Here is a 19,077-nt window from a genome sequence, read left to right as displayed (position 1 = left end):
TCGGTCAAAACGCCAACTTCAACGAGCTCCTATGAGAAGGGATCCGCAAAGGAGCTGAGCCTTTGGGCCGATATCCACACTATGTAGGAGAAGGTTGGACAAGTGGTAAGACAGGTCTTCATGTGCACGCTGGACCTAAAGGACGCATACTTCCAGATCCCAAACCATCCATCTTCATGGAAGTATCGGAGATTCAGTTTAGACAACAGGGAATATCAGTTCAGGGCACTACTGTATACTTTGGTCTTTCCATAGCACCCAAAGTCTTCACCAGAGTGTTTGCCCTAGTATCATCCTGGGCTCACAAGATCGGCATCTGTCTCCTCAGTTATATGGATGACTGGCTAATCCTAGCAGACTCGATGGCAACCTTTCCTGAGCACAGAGACAAACTTCTGAGGTTTTACCAAGATCTGGTGATCATGGTAAACCTCGAGAAGTCTTCCCTGCTTTCCACTCAGAAGACTGGTACTGTATACATAGGAATGATTTTAGACACCAATTTCCACAAAACCTTCCCATCAAAAGACAGAATAACAAGGCTGAGAAAGGTCGCAAGAATCTTGCAACAAGGCCCACGACATCAGAGGCATTGCTGCCTCCTTGGCCTTTAAGATAAGCTCTGTGTCACAGGCTTTTAGGGCAGGGGTATGAAAGAGACATACAGTGATACCTCTGGATACGAAAGTTTCTGCTTACGAAAAATTCAGGGTATGAAAAGCGATACAAAGATTTTTATGCCCCAGTATACGAAAAAATTTTCAGGATACGAAAAGCTTAAGAGATCCCAACTCGTCGCCGAGAGTACAGTACCTTTTTTTCAGGGTATCAACCCTTAATTTAGGTGTACAGGTAACAATACACCTTCACTGATCCAAATGCTTTACATACAGTACCGTAACTTTTATACAGTAGTAAAGAAAACGGACCGTTTGCTTAGGGCCTGGAGGGGATAACTAGGCTATAACTACATTATTGAATAATCTCATGGTGGTGTCTGGAATGGATTAGGCTGTTTTTAACGGTTGGGTTAATTATTGAATGACAGAAATGGCTGCATTGCATGTTTATTACTACAGTTTAGCGTGTTTATGAAAGAAAAGGTGTCTTTTCGTAAGGCTTGGAACGGATTAGGCTATTTACATGTAAAACGCGACTCAGGATACGAAAAAATCAGCATACGAAACCGTATCCTGGATGGATTACTTTCGTATGCTGAGGCATCACTATACCACCTTCACAGTTCAATACCTGAGGGATGTGACTCAGAGGACCATGGACACCTCTATACTAGGTCCTGTAGTAGCTGCTCAGCATGTGGTCCAGCTTCCTTGGCTCCTTAATGAGACCAGTATCTGCAGATCCAAGGCTAAGGTTATGTTTTAGTCTGGAATTAAGGTGAAGAGTGACTGGCCTGGTTTTTGTTTCTATCTTCCCATTCTTTTGGGCTACAGTGTTGAAATTCTCACCAGCTGGGCTTGATCTGAGGTAGGTAAGCTTATTTGTTTTGATTGACAGTTTGTTTCAAACATCCTCAAGTCTGTTCCCCACAATTCTTACAAGGGGAAATGTGATATACCAAGGAAATTTATTACTTCTTCATTAGCACTACAGTGTTACTTTGAATTCAGTACAGTGAAGTTCAGCTCTTAATCTTGCCTTACTGCACTTGGGTTCATAAGGTGTAGGATATCAGGCGGTTACATCTAATGCTAAGCCTAAGACTATTGGGTTAGTTTCCAGGTAATTTGCATGGGGACTTCCTACCTCCTAAGGATGAATTTCCATATAAGTAAAGAACGAATGGTTTGTACAGCAATCATATAGGAACAAATGTAGTAATATGTATTTTTCCTAACTGTACAATCCTGAGTTCCTTACTCAAACTTTCCCACCATCACCACTTTCCCACCATCACCACCCCCAGTAAGTTCTGGTTGTAATTCAATTGAGGTAAGAGTGACTTAGAAGTGTAGCAGTAGCCACCCAGTACCCAACAAGATAACTGCCATGCTGGTTGTTTACTCTTTGTTAAAAAGTTTAACAGCCTTATTCCAGCCTTCGTTGTTATTCTACTCCACATTGATAATGAACTTTGAAAAATACAAATTAATTGTACTTAATTTTTTTTTCTAATGTAATGCTTTTTATGCTAAAATATTCTTTTATAAATTTTGATTTTGATGTGTTTGATCTTAATAAATGTCTGTTTTTAGAATTATGGCATCATACTTTGATGAACATGGTTGCAGCCCCCTACAAAGAGGTGAGACCCCGGATCATTTTCTACATTTTGCACGTTTGATACTCCATGGAGGTTATTGGCAGGTAAGCTGGAAAAAACTTTATCTTTATTTCCTATCTTTAGATTTGGCATTTCATCATTTTATTTCAAATATTAGACTAGGTCTGTTCTCTGAGGATAATTTCACTGGGTATCTTTAATGCTGTATATAATAAAAGTTGTAAACAAGGGTCAAAAAATATTAAAGACCATGGTGAATAAATTCTCAAGACATAGATACTGTATACGATATATCATATATATATATATATATATATATATATATATATATAAAAGTCTGATTGTCATCTTCATAATATGGTTACTCTCTGACAATATGAAGTTGTAGAACCCATGTAAGATGATAGCACTTAGTTTGTATTGCTGTGTATTTCAGTTAATCTTACCCAGTATTCATAAATGTTTCAAGGCACAGGCTTGTTTGAGGGATAGATTAAAAGTGGAGATTTCTAAAGTAGGTGTTTATGGTTATCAGAAGTAAAGAATAGGAAATTCCATTAACAAATTGTGATAAGTGAGCTATTGCCCATTAGTTTCCTTCACTTTCCTCTTTTGCTTATAGTGTGAGGATGTATAGATTGATTAGTTCTCAACCTACTGTTCAGTTACCATATTTAGGGAGTTTAGATGCTTTTTCATTGATAATCAAGAATGGTTTAACCTTGTTATATTGTTTCTTAGTAATCAAAGGTAGGTCTTCTTATCTACCCAAATTACAGTTGTTCCGTAACTGGAATACAAACCACGCTATTTAATAGGGGTATTACTTTCGGCGTAGCTAAAGTGACGAGCCATTAATTTTTAACGAGGGTATACTACCCACACCGCTAGTTAGCGGGAGGTAGGGGAGGGTAGCTTGCTACCCCCCCTCACACACCTGTGCTTGAGCTCGCTTTGCTCTCGGCTCGGATGGTGGTCGGACGTGTCCGCCCTCATCCTCGCCGTCATATTGGCAGCCATTAACGCTTTTTGTTCTTTCTTTTTCTAGTTACTGTGTACGCGAAGTTGGCCTCTGCGACTATGCGCACGTGCCTTGGTTTTCCCGACTGCCCCAGTGGAACGTTCATGTCGGCGGTCCAGACTGATCCTCATGCCCTTTGTCCTTCTTGTAGGGGCCAACAGTGTGATAGTGTCAAGTGTAGTGAGTGTAGGGAGTGGGGAGGGGAGACGTTTTCGCGATGACGGAAGAAGTCCAAGCGGGATATTTCTACTTCGAAGGAAGAAAACCCCAAGGCCTCTTCTTCTATAGCCTAAACCTCCTCCGAAGCTCTCACTCGGTCGGTCTCTTTCGAGAGTCCGTCAAGTGGTAGCGTAGACCGAATTATTTCTAACCAACCTCAGGTCTCGAGAGATGACGTTGCTTCCCCTAGCGAAGCAGCTCCACCTCTCCCCCTGGGGGAGGACATGTCACTAACTTCCCTTTTTCAGCTTTTGTCCTCCTTGGGGCTTACGGGTTCGCCTTCTAAGGAGGTTTTGCTTGATTATATCCGCCTAGGTGCTACTGTCAAGCAATCGTCGTCACCGTCGGAGGTTGATCCTCTGTCTCTTGTCGACGTTATGGTGTCAGAGGTATCCCATGCGGTTTCACCCATCTCTTCCACTCCAAAGTCTACGGTAGCTGACGACTTAGTTTCCCCCGTTCCTGATCATCCTACGAGGGGGAAACTAAGTCCATCGTCAGTCTCTCCTGCTAGTGTTTCTCCCTCTCGGGGGAGGTCACTTTCAGAGACTCCTCCTCGGAAGACTGCGCATCCGTCGGAAGGCTCGCCTTCCTCTTCGCCATAGAGGCTTTCCTTCACCTGCGGTGAGGAGGTGCCTCTTTGGTTCAACGTTTTTTATACAGTCCCCTGCAGAGGAGCCTCTAGACTGATCTTCCGTCACTCTACCTGCATTGGTTCTGGACCTCTCAGCAGATCGTTCGCAATCTCCTTCAGTGGAAGGACATCCTTTTAAAGGACATGTCGACCTTCCACCCGACAGACGTGCTGACCTGCCGTCGCCGTTCCTGCATGGGCCTAAGAAGGCTCCACCTGAACGCGCTATTGTGCGCCACGCGCCCACGCAACCTAACAAACGCGTATCAGTAGCTCGTGAGGCCCCATCACTACAGCGCGTTGCTCATCTTGCTCACCCTAACATAGGGCATCTTCCTAAAGTGATTACGCGCCAATGAGAGCAGAGCTTCACCGTGCGCTATGCACGCCTACATGCGGACATGCGCCAACGATCTCCTGCGTACCAGGGCTCTCCTGCACACCCTGCGCATACGCGCCAACGATCTCCTACCCGCCAGCGCCCAGTTGCGTGCCAACACTCACCTGCGCGCCAGCGCTCACCTTCGCTCCAACGTTCTCCTGCATGCCATTGTTCTCTTGCGGGCCAGCACTCTTCCGCGCGCCATTGTTCTCTTGCGGGCCAGCACTCTTCCGCGCGCATGTGCGCCCTACATCACGCTTTCTTGAGCGCCATATTGCGCGCCATCCTACGTACCAGGTAAAACCTGCGCGCCAACTTTCTCCTGCAAGCAAGTTTGTAGATGAGATAGCTATGCTGCCATCACCCACGCGCCATCCTTTACCAACACGCCAGCGCTCACCTGCGCGCCAGCCTTCTCTCGCACGCACTTACAAAGATGCGCATGCACGCCATCCATCTTCTAGGGTTGCGTGCCAACATTCTCCCGCGCGCCCATGATGAATCTACTGCGGATCCGCGCGCTATGGGACATTCTCCTGCGCGCACGCACCCTACGGTTTTTACACATGCGCGTGAACACTTTCCCGTGTGCCCATCGGGATTCTCCTGTGCGCGTGCCAACAGTCTCGCGAGCGCACCATCAGTCTCACGCTCGCCATCATTCTCCCTCGCCCGGGCGCCATCATTCTCCCTCGCCCGGGCGCCATCATTCTCCCTCGCCCGGGCGCCATCATTCTCCCTCGCCCGGCGCCATCATTCTCCCTCGCCCGGTGCCATCATTCTCCCTCGCCCGGGCGCCATCATTCTCCCTCGCCCGGGCGCCATCATTCTCCCTCGCCCGGGCGCCATCATTCTCCCTCGCCCGGGCGCCATCATTCTCCCGCGCCCGGGCGCCATCATTCTCCCGCGCCCGGGCGCCATCATTCTCCCGCGCCCGGGCGCCTCATTCTCCCGCGCCGGGGCGCCATCATTCTCCCGCGCCGGGGCGCCATCATTCTCCCGCGCCCGGGCGCCATCATTCTCCCGCGCCCGGGCGCCATCATTCCCCCGCGCCCGGGCGCCATCATTCCCCCGCGCCCGGGCGCCATCATTCCCCCGCGCCCGGGCGCCATCATTCCCCCGCGCCCGGGCGCCATCATTCCCCCGCGCCCGGGCGCCATCATTCTCCCGCGCCCGGGCGCCATCATTCTCCCGCGCCCGGGCGCCATCATTCTCCCGCGCCCGGGCGCCATCATTCTCCCGCGCCCGGGCGCCATCATTCTCCCGCGTCCGGGCGCCATCATTCTCCCGCGCCCGGGCGCCATCATTCTCCCGCGCGCGAGCCTGCTCATCACAAGGAACGACGCCTGCAAGATTGCCATCGCCTCACTCCCCTCCCCTCCCCGCAAGCGCATACCACCGCGCATTGTGGGATAAGGGAAACTTCCAGAGGGGTTCAGGATCCCAAGGTACCAAAGGCAAACCCACCTATTCCAGTGACTCCTCCCAGGGGTCCTTTAGTCCCATTCCCTTCAGGGGGTATGTCTGACAGTGCGTCTGTCAGCCAACAGCCCTGGTTCAGTCCCCTGATCAGAGCCGTAACTCAGGCTTTCAAGCCTGTCCTCTCTGAGCTGGGACACGGAACCATGGCTTCCTCTACCCCTCTGAAGAGGAAAAGAGGAGCTCTGGACACGGTCACTTGTTAAGTACAGACAAATTAAATAAAAAAAAATATAGTTCAAGAAACTGGTTAAGACAGAGACTAATCTGCATTTAAAACTTCTTGTATTTAAATGAAAATTTCACAAGTTTATCTGGAGCACTTCATATATCTAAGTTAATGAAAATTCTGGAAAGCATCTTTAATATCAAAGTGATGAATGCCCTTACATTAAAACCATTACATCATAATTTTCTTGGGCGAGCATACAGCGAGGAGACAAAGTCTATTTAAATAGTTTTCATACTTTAACTTATTACTCAAAGCCAATTATAACTTCAATAAAAACTTTCTTAGCTTAATAAATGAGTCCTTGAACAACGGAGCGACACGAGCCCTTTACTCTGACAATGGCTTCATCCTGACTGACGATTAGGTGTGGCACCCTGCAAGACGTGGTTGTTGGCGTGCGTGGGCATGTGCCACCTTTCCTAGGGGTGTCGAGGTAGTAGTCCGTTCTGGTACTACCCGGATGTCCTTCGTCTCCTTGCTGCAGCTTTCCCACACAGTCTGTAAGAACAATGAGGTGACAACAAAAAGCCCTTTGTCAACAGATTGAGAAGGCAACAGAATCCTGTCACCGGTGGAAGCTGAGGTAGCATGCATTCCCAGGCGATCTAGCAGGCAGAATTCGTTTACATGACCCCAAAGAGGGGTTTCAAGCAGTGACTACGTGACACACTTCCCCGAGGGCGAAACCGACTCCACGCAGACCTTCAAGGCCGGTTCCTCCTATTCCTCGGACTGAATCTCCTTCCCTTTCAAACGAAGATCTCCCGCCACCAAGGGAATCACGAGAAGAGAGATTTTCCCCCCATCGCACTAATGGAGGAAACCTCTCCACGCCGAGAGTTCAACACAGTCCGGGATTAGAAGGAACATGCAACCCTCATCAATGTTGGAGTCTTACATCCTTCCCCAGAAGGAATCCAAAGACTCCAAACATTGCCTAAGTCCTCCACTAGGGCTAGGATGTAGCCAACTAGCCACTCAGGGAATACCCGCAATTCTCCCCGAGAAGAGTCTTTGGGGATAGAAGGAGACTTTGCTGCAAGTCCTACAACAGGAGGAGACCAGCAGGATTCAGAACACGTGGCAGGTTGTGACACTAATGAGGGCTCTCAATGGGTTTTCCGACCCAGAGATCCCTCCTCGAGAGGGCAAAGACACGGTACTAGACCGCGTCTCTGGTACTCAGAAGCCCTCTAAGACCAGTGCAGCCCTGCCCTGGTCTCAAGGGGTAAAGAGTACCAGAGACAAGATAGCCCAGCAGCTCTCCGAGATGTCCTCCTCCAACCGTTCCGGTACCACCAACAAGCTCCTCCCGCCTCCTCGCTTAGAGCAGAGGAGGTACTTCGAGATCCTGGAGGAGCCTTGTTCAGCTCTTCCACTTCGCACTCGCTGGAAGAGCTAACCAGGGGAGTAGACTCTCTAACTGGCAGGTCTCGTTCTCGGCAGCCGAGATCCTCAACCAGGAGAAGGTCGCGAAGTGTGCTATGCAAGCTACTTCGTGGCTTGATATCTGGTTGGTGAACTTTGGTATCCTGATACGTTTTGAAGATTTCTCCAAGGAATGTACCAGGAAAGCTATGGAAACCATCCTCCTCTTAGGTAGGTACTCGCACAATCGAGTTTCTGCCCCACCAAGTCTCAAACTTGTGGGTAAATACCATCCTGAAACGTTGGGATGCAATAGCTGAGAGATTCCACCAGAAGGTTTCTAGCGCCGAGTTCAATAGGCTCAGACATTCCTCCATGGAGGGGTCTGTTCTATTCGAGCGTAAGGATGTAGAACAGGCTGCTGAGAGGTGGAGGAAGTCACATCAAGACTCCCTCCTCCATAGGGCTTTAACATCTAAGCCCTAAAAGCCTCCTGCACCACAGCAGTCCCATCCAGCCAAGACCACTACGACGAAAACTGCAGTGAAGACGATGGTGTCTAAGCCCTTTCCTGTCAAAGAGAGGAGAGGCAAAAAGTCCTCCAGGGGAGGCAAAAATCCTAGAGGGAGCAGCCGAGGCCGCAAACGCTAGGATAGGCAGTCCCCCAGCATTTCCACCAAGGGGGGCCGATTCCTGGACAATCTCCGTGATCAGTCTAGGATATCGCGTCCCGTTCATAACATCTCTACCTCCCCTGTCGACGAATCCAGTGTCATTGAACTCCCTTGCCATGGGATCGACAAGGGGGCAAACCCTTCTGGCAGAAGTCCAGACCCTGTTGAAGAAGGGCGCTCTCCAAGAGGTCCTCCACGGATCCCCAGGCTTTTTCAGTCGACTTTCATGTAAAGAAGGCGTCTGGAGGCTGGAGACCAGTCATCGACCTCTCAGCTCTGAACAAGTTTGTCAAACAAACTCTGTTCAGCATGGAGACGGCAGACACGGTCAGACTAGCAGTAAGACCGCAAGACTTCATGTTTACACTGGATCTAAAGGACACGTACTTCCAGATCTCGGTCCATCCGTCTTCAAGGAAGTACTTAAGATTCAGCCTGGACAACAGAAAATACCAGTTCAAGGTGCTGTGCTTCGGTCTTTCCACAGCACCACAAGTCTTCACCAGAGTGTTCACCCTAGTATCATCTTGGGCACACAGGATTGGCATCCGTCTCCTCCGTTATCTGAACGACTGGCTAATCCTAGCAGACTCTGTGTCAACCCGTCTTCAACACCGAAACAAACTTCTGAGACTTTGCCAAGATCTGGGGATCATGGTTAATCTTGAGAAGTCCTCCCTGCTTCCCACTCAAAGACTGGTATACTTGAGCATAATTATAGACACCACTCTCCACAAAGCCTTCCCATCAGACGACAGGATAGCAAGGCTAAGGAAGGTCGCAAGACCTTTTCTCAGATGAGAGGAATTTCCAGCCCAATCGTGGTTACGTCTCCTCGGTCACCTTTCATCGCTGGCCTGTCTAATTCTCAAAGGTCGCCTCAGGATGAGATCCCTCCAGTGGCAACTCAAGTCCCAGTGGAATCAAGCGTACGACTCCCCGGACATCCAGATCCCCAAGGAACCTGCGGAACTGATGGACCTCCAGTGGGGGGTGGCAGACGAGAACCTACGAAAAGGAGTGGATCTTCTCGTCCTCCCCCTGGATTTGATGCTGTTTTCAGTCGCTTCAAAAAAGCGACCTCAGGCCTCTGGTCAGAGTCAGAAAAGTACCTCCATATAAATCTCCTAGAGATGAAGGCTGTCTTTCTAGACCTTCAACAGTTCCAACAGTACCTGGCAAGTCACTCAGTGGTGGTGATGAGCGACAACACCACAGTAGTGGCCTACATCAACAAACAAGGAGATACTTTTTCGCAGCAACTATCCCATCTAGCAGTAGAGATACTGAAATGGTCCGAAATCCACTCGATACCACTACTGGCACGCTTCATTCCGGGCAAGAGTTATGTGCTCGCCAACAATCTGAGCAGAGCATCTCAGATAGTGAGTACCGAGTGGTCTTTGGATCATCTAGTAGCCAACAAAGTCCTGACTTTATGGGGTTCTCCGACTGTGGACCTCTTCGCAACCACCTTGAACTACAGGCTCCCGCTGTACTGTTCCCCAGTCCCAGACCCCAAGGCTCTCTGGCAAGATGCTTTCCAACAACGGTGGGACAACAAGGACGTTTACACCTTTCCCCCGTTCTGTCTGATGAGGAGGGTACTCAACAAGACCAGAACATCGGTCAATCTTTCAATTACCCTCATAGCTCCACTATGGCATCACGCAGAATGGTTCCTGGACCTTCTGCAACTCCTAACGGAGCCTCCAAGAGAACGCCCTCCACGACACAATCTACTCGACCACACGCCAACATCTTCCACAAAGCCGTAGCTTCACTACGACTTCACGCCTGGAGACTATCCAGCATCTCCTTTCTGAGAGAGGATTTTCGCAGCAAGTTCCGTTCAGGATGTCTGGAAATCTGCGGAAGTCATCAGCAGCAGCCTACCAGGCAAAGTGGACAGTCTTCTGTGGTTGGTGTCGTAGAAGGGGTATCTCTCCACTCGATGCCACTATTCCAGCAATAGCGGAGTTCATCATGTATTTGTGTGAAGAAATGCACCTCTCAGTCTCAGCAGTGAAAGGCTATCGCTCAGCCTTAAGCCTCGCCTTCAGACTGAAAGGAATGGACATTTCTTCATCGCTAGAACTTTCTCTACTCATACAGAGTTATGAATTTACCTGCCCCCAGTCGGAAGTGAGACCTCCCCCATGGAAAGTGGTTCGAGTTCTCAGGTCTCTTAAGAGACCTCCCTATGAACCATTACACCAGGCATCAGATCGCCACCTAACTTGGAAGACGGTGTTCCTGCTAGCTTTGGCTTCGGCCAAGCGAGTCGGCGAACTTCATGGTCTCTCGTATGACATCGCCCACTCGAGGGGATGGGGAGAGGTAACGTTCAGCTTCGTCCCTCGATTTGACTCCTCCTGGATTTCTAGTGTCCGTACTGTAACAGATGACCCTGACCATTTCTTACTATGCCCAGTGAGGAACTTGAGGCTGTACCTCAAGAGAATAGCCGCAGCCCGTCCATGCGTGCCAGCACTATTCGTCAGCACAGGAAGGACTAAGAGGAGGGTCACCAAGAACACCATCTTAGCATGGATTTGCAGGGTCATTGACCTTGCACTGAATCCAGACCCTGCTCCGTCATGTCGCCCCAGAGCATATGATGTCGGGCATAGCTACGTCCCTGGCCTTCAAAAGAAATTATTGAGTGACACAGGTTCTTCAAGCTGGGGTGTGGAAACGTCAAAACACCTTCACATCCCACTACCTGTAAGACGTGACCCACAGGAGACTCGATATGTTTTCTATCGGTCCTGTGGTGGCTGCTCAATAGCTGGTTTAAAACCTCCAGCTCCTTATTGGACAAGTAGCAGAAGGTTGAGGGCATTGTTACCCGGTTTTAGTCTGCATGAATGAAAAGGTTTGACTGGCCCTTATTCTTTTCTTCATCATCCCCTCTCTTGGGGAAAGCAGCATCCTGGGTTCTCTTCATAGCTGACCTCAAACCACTGCAGGTAAACCATGCTCCCTTGTGTACCTAGTATTAAGATTAATACTGTTACGTCCCCATACCCTGAGGAGGTGGTATTGGGAAAGACCTAGTGCACAGTTTTCCATCTAAAGAACTTCGGAACAACTTTCTAGGACGAGTCACACTTCTACATACCTTCACACACAGCTTGCGTAGGCTGCAGGCCTTGCTTAGCAAGGTTTTAGCGAGGTGCAGGGACACACTCAGATAAGGAGCCCCCCGGGGGAAACCCAAAACGCCAGACTGGCTGGGACGTCCACCCTTCCTAATGGGCGAGTCACCCCTATTAAATAGCGTGGTTTGTATTCCAGTTAAGGAACAAATGACAGATTAGTAGATAATTTCTATTTTTCCCAACTATGCAAACTTTAGCTATTTAACCAAACTTGCCCGCCAGCCCTATCCCCCTTGTTGTCCTACCTCCAAGCAAAGTGAGCTCAGTCACAGGTGTGTGAGGGGGAGCGGTAGCAAGCTACCCTCCCTACCCCCTCTAACTAGCGGTGTGGGTAGTTAACCCTCGTTAAAAATTAATGGCTCGTCATTTCAGCTACGCCAAAAGTAATACCCCCTATTAAATAGCTAAGGTTTGTTTAGTTAGGAAAAATACAAATTATCTATGAATTTTTCATATTTAAAGTAATTTGTATTTTTCCCAGTGATACAAACCTTGAGGTCTTTATTAGGGAATCTACTTTTGGCAAAGACTAGCCATAAGACTTTTAGCGATGTGTAACTAACCCATCGTTAGTTAGTGGGGTGGTAGCGGATAGTACCAGCTACCCTGCTGACACACACATTGGTGTTGTCTCATCACTTTTGATTGCAGGTAGGACTTGCCGGGGGATAGGTGAAGGTGGGCCAAATTTGTATAAAGAGCTCAAGGTTTGTATCTTTAGAAAAAATACGAATTACTTTAAATTTGTCATTTGTTCCGTCACTAAATATAAATCCTTTCGCTGTTTATTACAGAAGACTGGCCCCTAAGTTTGACTGGAAGTCCTAACTAACTGGCTGGCTTTTGACCTGGGTTTACTCCCGTACTATGCACGCATAAGGAGGAATACCATGACACCACTAAAATTCTGTGCAATAGAACGCTCTAGCAGTCTGAGCAATTTATGTGATTGTGTGATACTAGTAATGTGAGAAGTCTAGGTAAGAATTTGTAGAACTCATAGGATTCTTTGAAACAACCATAGACATTACCCATCCCACCTCGCCAGGGGTATGGGGATGCAACAAGTACAGTATATATTTCTATACCTGGTTATACAAGGGTTACACAGGCACTATTCAAATGGTTTTATGTGATGCATATGTCTTCTTGATAGACTTAATGAATAATGATAATAAGAAAATTAACCAGTGCAGCACTTGACTTACAAGTTTTTTTCTGGATATATCAGACAAAGAAAAAAAAAGTGCTTAGGTGTAAGCACCAAGGAATATGGTTGTCTTTTGTTTTGCTACAGAGCAAACTATCCTGTGCTCAGCATCTACTGGGATCCCTACTAAGTGTAGGGCACAATGTCGATTACATATTGCAACATTTTGTTAGAGGGGCTCGAGGCTCTTTAAACAAGAACAAAAAATTAATCAAGTTTCTTTCACAATCCGTTACGGGTATTATAACGTTCCTGAGGTGGGACTGGAACAGAACTCTTACGCCTTGGGTCGGAAGGAGAGTAGAGCTTCGAAGGAACAGAAGTCTCCAATGGGATCCGAGATGTACTGATCAAGGCTGCTGTTAAAAGATTACCTGCGCGAGTCTGCGCAGAACCAGTAACTGCCAGGCGAACTGCTCTCACTAATTCGTTGAAACAAGGTGCATCTTTCCTGAAGGCTGGCATAGAGGATAGAGGTTCACTAGAATGTCTACGGGCTGAAGATCACCAACAAGGAGTCTGTGGTCTTGCCATCTGTTTGGGAGAGAGTGCTCTCTTTCTGGCCTGTATTGGAACCATCATGCTGTCACACTTTATCTTCTTAGAGTGAGTTGGCGAACTTGAAGCTCTAGGAGAACGCTTGACTAGATTGTGTTCCTATGCACTGCTGCGTGGACACACGGTGCCTCTAAGTCGCATGTTGTTGGTTGATCGTGTGCTGCTAGGTGGTCGCTCGTTACTGGGTGGATACTTGCTGCTGGGTGGTCTTGAGCTGCTGAGCAAACGCTCGCTGCTGGGTGGTCGCGAACTGCTGCATCGCGGCGGGCTACTGAACGCTCATGAGATGTGCGATCACGAGCAGGAATTGGGTCCCGAGCTGAGGCAGAAGACAGAGAAGAGGAGGCGTCATGGTCGCGAGCATGGGGCTGCACTCAGGAAGCCGGGAACCTGAAGAAAGGGTCTCTCATAGTCCATAGAGTTGGTTTGGAGAAGTCATGTTCTGGAATCTGGTCACACACTGGAACTGGTTCACGCACTGTCTGGTCGCGCGCTGGACCACAATGGTGAGGAGACTGCTCGCACGTTAAAAACAGGTAGTGTACGGGGTCTGGGTCATGCCCTGAACCACTGCGGAATCTAGAAGATGGTGATCTCTGTGGATCGTGATGGACGTTCTGGAAGATTCTCCTGTCAGCGTTGCAAGATGGGGATGGCGACTGACGAGGTGCCTCTCTCGCACAGCGCTCTACAATTAAGGTGCAATTTTCCAGATTCCCTTGGGAGAGCGACGAGAACCCCTGGACTCCAAAGCAGGAACAGGGCGAGGTGAAGCGGGAGCATGTCAAACTCACTGGGTGCGAGCAACATCATCTGGTGAGCCACATTCTGAGGGGCTAGAGGAAAACATAGGTGAAGTGGATCGGCTTCTAAAAGTCCCGCGTGGTGGACACCACTCCGGGGAGGACCTAGCCCGCGAACGGGAAGGTGTTCTGTTCCTCGAGAGCGACAGGAATAAGAGCAGGCTGAGGGAACTCGGAACAAGGTTGAGCGCTGTCGTCAGCGCATGCTGGAACTACAGCAGGCAAAGTCGGAGACTGGGCTGGAGAGACTGGGCCGGGCACGAAAGCTGGGGACTCCTCTGGCATGAAACCTGAGGAAGCTGGTGTGCACTATCTCTCTGCTCCTAACTGCAGCAACTCGAACAGGCCTTCCTTCAACCGAGGACCAGCGATACCAAGGGACGGCCAAGTCTGTAAAAGTTCGTGAACAGAGAAAGACACCCCTGCAGAGAAGGCCGGCTCCACCTTTGCTAGGGGAAGCGGCAACGTCCTTCAAATGTAAGGGTTGTCCAGGGGTTAAAGGGTCACCGCTCCTGCTCGATCGATTGCCTGGAGAGACAGAGCAAGAAGGAGCATTAGAATGAAGGCAATTAAAGGACAGGGTTAGCCACACCCTTACAGAACAGTTGCTTGCAACCAATTGCATGTCTCGAGAGCAATCGATTGAGATGTTTAATTGCTAAACAATCCCTAAGCCTCTCGAGCGCAACTGATGAGAGCTGATATTTCACTTCATAGTCAAGGTTCCTTTCATTTGAACCTTCCACCCTGCAACACATACAATCCTGAAGCGGTGCTGGCTACCCTACTGGGTAGCTGGCTGACCAGGTAGCCCAGAGTCCCTCCCAGTTTCCAATATTTTTGGGGAAGACTGCTTTTCTTCTGAAAAGGTTGCTTGTACAATCTTTTAAAAGTTTTGTCCCATACATCATGGGGGACAGACTGCAAAATTCCTTTAAAATTATACAAGACCTTAATTTTCTCAAAAATTACATATGGATGTGAAATATACTCCTCAGCCACCCCAAGTAGATGAAAAGTTATAGATTTTATACACCATGCTGGTATCAGATTGACCACAGGAGCCTTTAGAACTTTGCCTAACCCAAGCCTCCTTGTGGTTACTGGAGAGTTACCCTTAGGCCTTTACCGAAAGTCTTCTGTTGTTCGTTATTAGTTTAGGTTGTAAAGACTCCCTAATTTATTCAGCTGGTCAGACTGCAAACCTTGTAAGGCATTATAAATATTTTGAGTTGCACTCAAAACCTCCTCAACCTTATGGTTTTCCAGTAAAAATACTTTTAGATAGTCTAGATATAGGTAGAAATAAAGTGCCCCCATGTAGGATATTATCAATCCCTCCTTGGAAATTACTGGAGATATCTTTTTGTAAATATTTTATTTGTATAAAAAAGAACATGACTGACTTAGAAGCCAGGTTGCTCTATGGAACATGTTGAAGAACAGAGGGAATCGACTTATATATAACTTATGACTCCATATCTGATGCTGGCGTTGGATTTGGAGTACAGTATATAGTAGTGCTTTTAATTGTAGAGGTGCACTTCTTCTAGCATCTTCAATGTTTACTGCCGAACTATATGGCATACTAACAGTTTTTAATAAAATAGCGTTAGAACACGAGGGCAATTTTACCATTTTAAGTGATTCAAGAAATGTCCTACAAGCTTTAGAAGTTTTTCATTTCAATAATCCTTTAGTTTTAAACATTTTAGAGTGGCTTTTAATTATTGGCATGAAAGGTATAATGGTTCAATTTTGCTGTGTTCCGGCACACGTAGGAGTGTCTGGAAATGAGAAGGCAGATTCATTGGCAAAGAATATTGCAGTCCCGTTGCTACCAAGAAGGTATCCCATTCCCTGTAATGATTTCTTACCTTCAATTAAGAATTATACTGTATTTATAATGATTGGCAATAGAATTGGGATAGTTTAGTTGAAAATAAGATGAGAGAAAAAAGTAATATTATATCCCCTTGGAGGTATAACAGGATGCCCCGAAAGTGGGAGACTACTCTTTGTTATATCAGCATTGGTCACACTCGGATAACACAAGTTTCTGCTTCCTAGCCAACATCAACCATAATGTGACGACTGTTTGATACCCTTGACAGTAAGGCATTTGTAGACTGAATGCCCCACTTATAGCACAGAAAGAAATAGATTTCTATTTGATGCTCGAGGTGAGGATGGCAGCTTCAACCTTGCCAAGATTCTTGTACATGATGTGTCGTACAACGCTTAGTGTCTGCTGTTATATAACTGAGTATTATGTGTCATATTTGATCTTATATAGTAATACTGCACAGTATACTCAGTTGCCTGTATATATCAGGGAACAGTATGTTGCTACTGATAATGTACATACTGTATAAGTGAATTTTCAAGTTTTGAGTAATAATTGCTTTTTTTCATACGTGTTTTTTATAACTGTGAATTCTTTCCTTCATTTGGTGTTATATAACAATTAATATTATTTCTTGTGATACAGTATTATAAAATAGATGGTCTTGGAGTGGCATTAAAGCTGGAGCAATTATTTTTGCTTTGTTTTGTCAGCATTCACTGGTGTGTCTCTTACCTAACTTACGTGTATAACGACAATCTCAGCTCACTGCCATGAAATAAATATTTAAAAACTTGCCTTTATTTCACTGAGAATCTTAATCCTTCTTTTGTTTATAGGAAATGCAAATAGAATTTACTCAGCTTTTTGGGTTTGGAGACCGACCACCCCCACCAGCTTCAAAGGATTTCATAAGAAACTTAGAGACATTTACTATTGCTGAAAATGGTGAGTTTTTATACACTTGTTAAATACATTACAGTATTTTGTATTTTAACAGAAATTTATACCTAAGGATTATGGATTACATAAACTATAAAATGGTCTTCTATTCATGCAAATTTCAAACTAAATATTTCTATTTATTGATTTATCATTGGCATAGGTGAAAATATCAAATTTAAAATGGTTGATTTTGCCTACAGTTGACTTAGGCATGAAAAGGTATTTTCAGATTATGTAAACAAAAGTTGTTTGCCTCCTTAAGGTTTTTATGCTATCAATGCTCCTTATGCAGTGCAGTTTAGGCATTGCTAAAAGGTTTTTGCTGCCCCCTCTTTGGCCTGTAGCTGTATCCACTTCTTAACATTTTGGTTTATCAGTTTTGCTTCCTTTCTCTTATTTGCTGTCCAACCTCATAGTTATTACTCCTTTTTGTATACTGCAAATTGCACTTTGGCACAGAGTGGCCTGCCAGTCCTTAGTGCAAGGATCATATGGCTAAAATTCCATAGATTAGATTAAATTGCTGAAAAGTTTGCAAACCATCCGGTTAATTCTTTTAGTGTCTGCCAGCTTCTCTTGATTGTATCAAATTCATATTGATGGGTTTTTTCTATTTAGACAATCACATTACGCATTATCAACATTTCTGATTATAATCACTCCTATTCGGATCTCAAGACCAGATAATGTCTTTTAGTTTAATCTGGCAACTCATCAGAGGAGATAGATAGAATTTCTTTTAATTTTATACTCTCCTGAATTTTATATAGATTCTTCTCCAAAAGCTTGGTTTAATCCACATTTACCCATAACTTTGTTTTCAAATTTAGCATTTGCCCATTTTTTTACCTTCAATAAACAAATGTCCTTAGTAAAGGAAGAAGCAGTAAGTGGTAACTGACATGCCAGTCTCTTTGTCTCAGTTTCTCATCCGTGTCAGTTGTGTTCAGACATTTTCCTGATTGTTTGCTTATTACTGTGCATTAAGAGGTTTTTCCCTGCTTAAATGGTTTTCAGTCTTCAAGGTTGTTAACATGGTATTATTACCTTCAATATATTCTTCCATTTCCCCCATCTACCATATCTAAAAATCGTTCTTGACCAACATCTTTTGCAACTTTAAGAATTATTTCCATCAGTCACCTTTGAGTTTTTGCATGAATTTACTCCTTAAAGGTTTTCAGCTTGGAATAATTGTTTCATGTTTCAGTACATTTCTGTAGAATTGAAAGAGTTCCTCTCCTGTGTTAGTGTACATATATACTGTAGTGTATTTTTAGCTTCAATGGTTTTTCAGATGCTGTCAAATACCAGGCAGCTATGTGGAACCTTCTCACTTTAGATTATACCCTGGTCTAGAAGTTATTGTAGTAAGGTCATGCTGGAAGATAAAATCATGATCTGGACATTTTTCTCAAAATCTATTCAATAAAAGATGGTCAGTTGCATTATTTATGGCCAATAATCAATAGAACTTTAAAAGGTAAACATTAAATTAGTTACACAAACTTCCCTTGATGTTCATATTGCTTTGTTAGCAAAGCAGAATTATATCAACGCTACCCTGCAAAAAATAGAAAGACTCGTCTTTCCTTGTAGAGCCAGTGCCTCTTTCCCACCAATGACACATCCGGTGACTAACAGTCAGCGATACTCCCATTTCCAGATTAAAAATTCATTTAGTAGCGGTTATTGGAATGTCCCAGATTTGTTAGTAATTTCAGTGTAGATTGTTCAAAAGAAGTATTTCTGGGTGACCTTGTTCCTCATTCTTTTTTTATCTCATGCTGCTGACATTACTTTGATTTTAGATAATCGTTGTAAAGAAAAGGAAAGTTATTCTGTTCCTTTTATGGAAAAGTACGTTCAGATGGTGCACATCGAATGAGACTCGCGATCCTCTCTTAGAGCCTCTCACTCTAAAATATAGTACTGTTTATTCCTACGTAGGTACAAAATTTTGAATCGTTTATATGAGTTACTTGTAGTTTTGTTTTCTATGACCAGACAATCAAAAGAAATTGGTTTGATTGCATCATGTTTTGTTGCTAAGCAACTGCTGCGCATGCTATATATGCTTGTTCAAAACTCTTCCCCATTACACTTCTGGGTGTGAAGGTTGGACGTTCCTTCTTCTTCTCTGCAATCAGACATCCGCATCGCCCGCACCGCACCCTTATAGTGCTTAGGGCTCGTTTCTCTTGTGTCTTTGATATTCACTGTCGGTTGTATTCTATCATTATTTGTTAGATTACGAGTTTGTGCTTTATGACTATCTTGTCCAATTTGATGCATTC

General features: G+C 45.8%; 1 protein-coding gene across 3 annotated transcripts in view; it reads left to right on the top strand.

Moving 5' to 3' along the window:
- Positions 1-19,077, top strand: part of LOC137621520 (E3 ubiquitin-protein ligase RNF181-like) — a 147,419-nt gene that overhangs the window by 62,288 nt on the left and 66,054 nt on the right. For 2 of the 3 annotated variants that reach the window (XM_068351877.1, XM_068351876.1), the window contains exon 3: positions 16,675-16,783. In XM_068351877.1, coding sequence (XP_068207978.1) covers positions 16,675-16,783 — 109 coding nt within the window. Of the gene's footprint in view, positions 1-2,216; positions 2,329-16,674; positions 16,784-19,077 lie in introns of all 3 variants that reach the window. The other variant, XM_068351875.1, reaches the window with a different exon arrangement.

The sequence above is a fragment of the Palaemon carinicauda genome, chromosome 28 (genome assembly GCF_036898095.1).
Source record: "Palaemon carinicauda isolate YSFRI2023 chromosome 28, ASM3689809v2, whole genome shotgun sequence".
Lineage (NCBI taxonomy): Eukaryota > Metazoa > Arthropoda > Malacostraca > Decapoda > Palaemonidae > Palaemon > Palaemon carinicauda.
The sequence above is the reverse complement of the archived record's forward strand: the minus strand, read 5'-3'. Positions and strand labels throughout refer to the sequence as shown.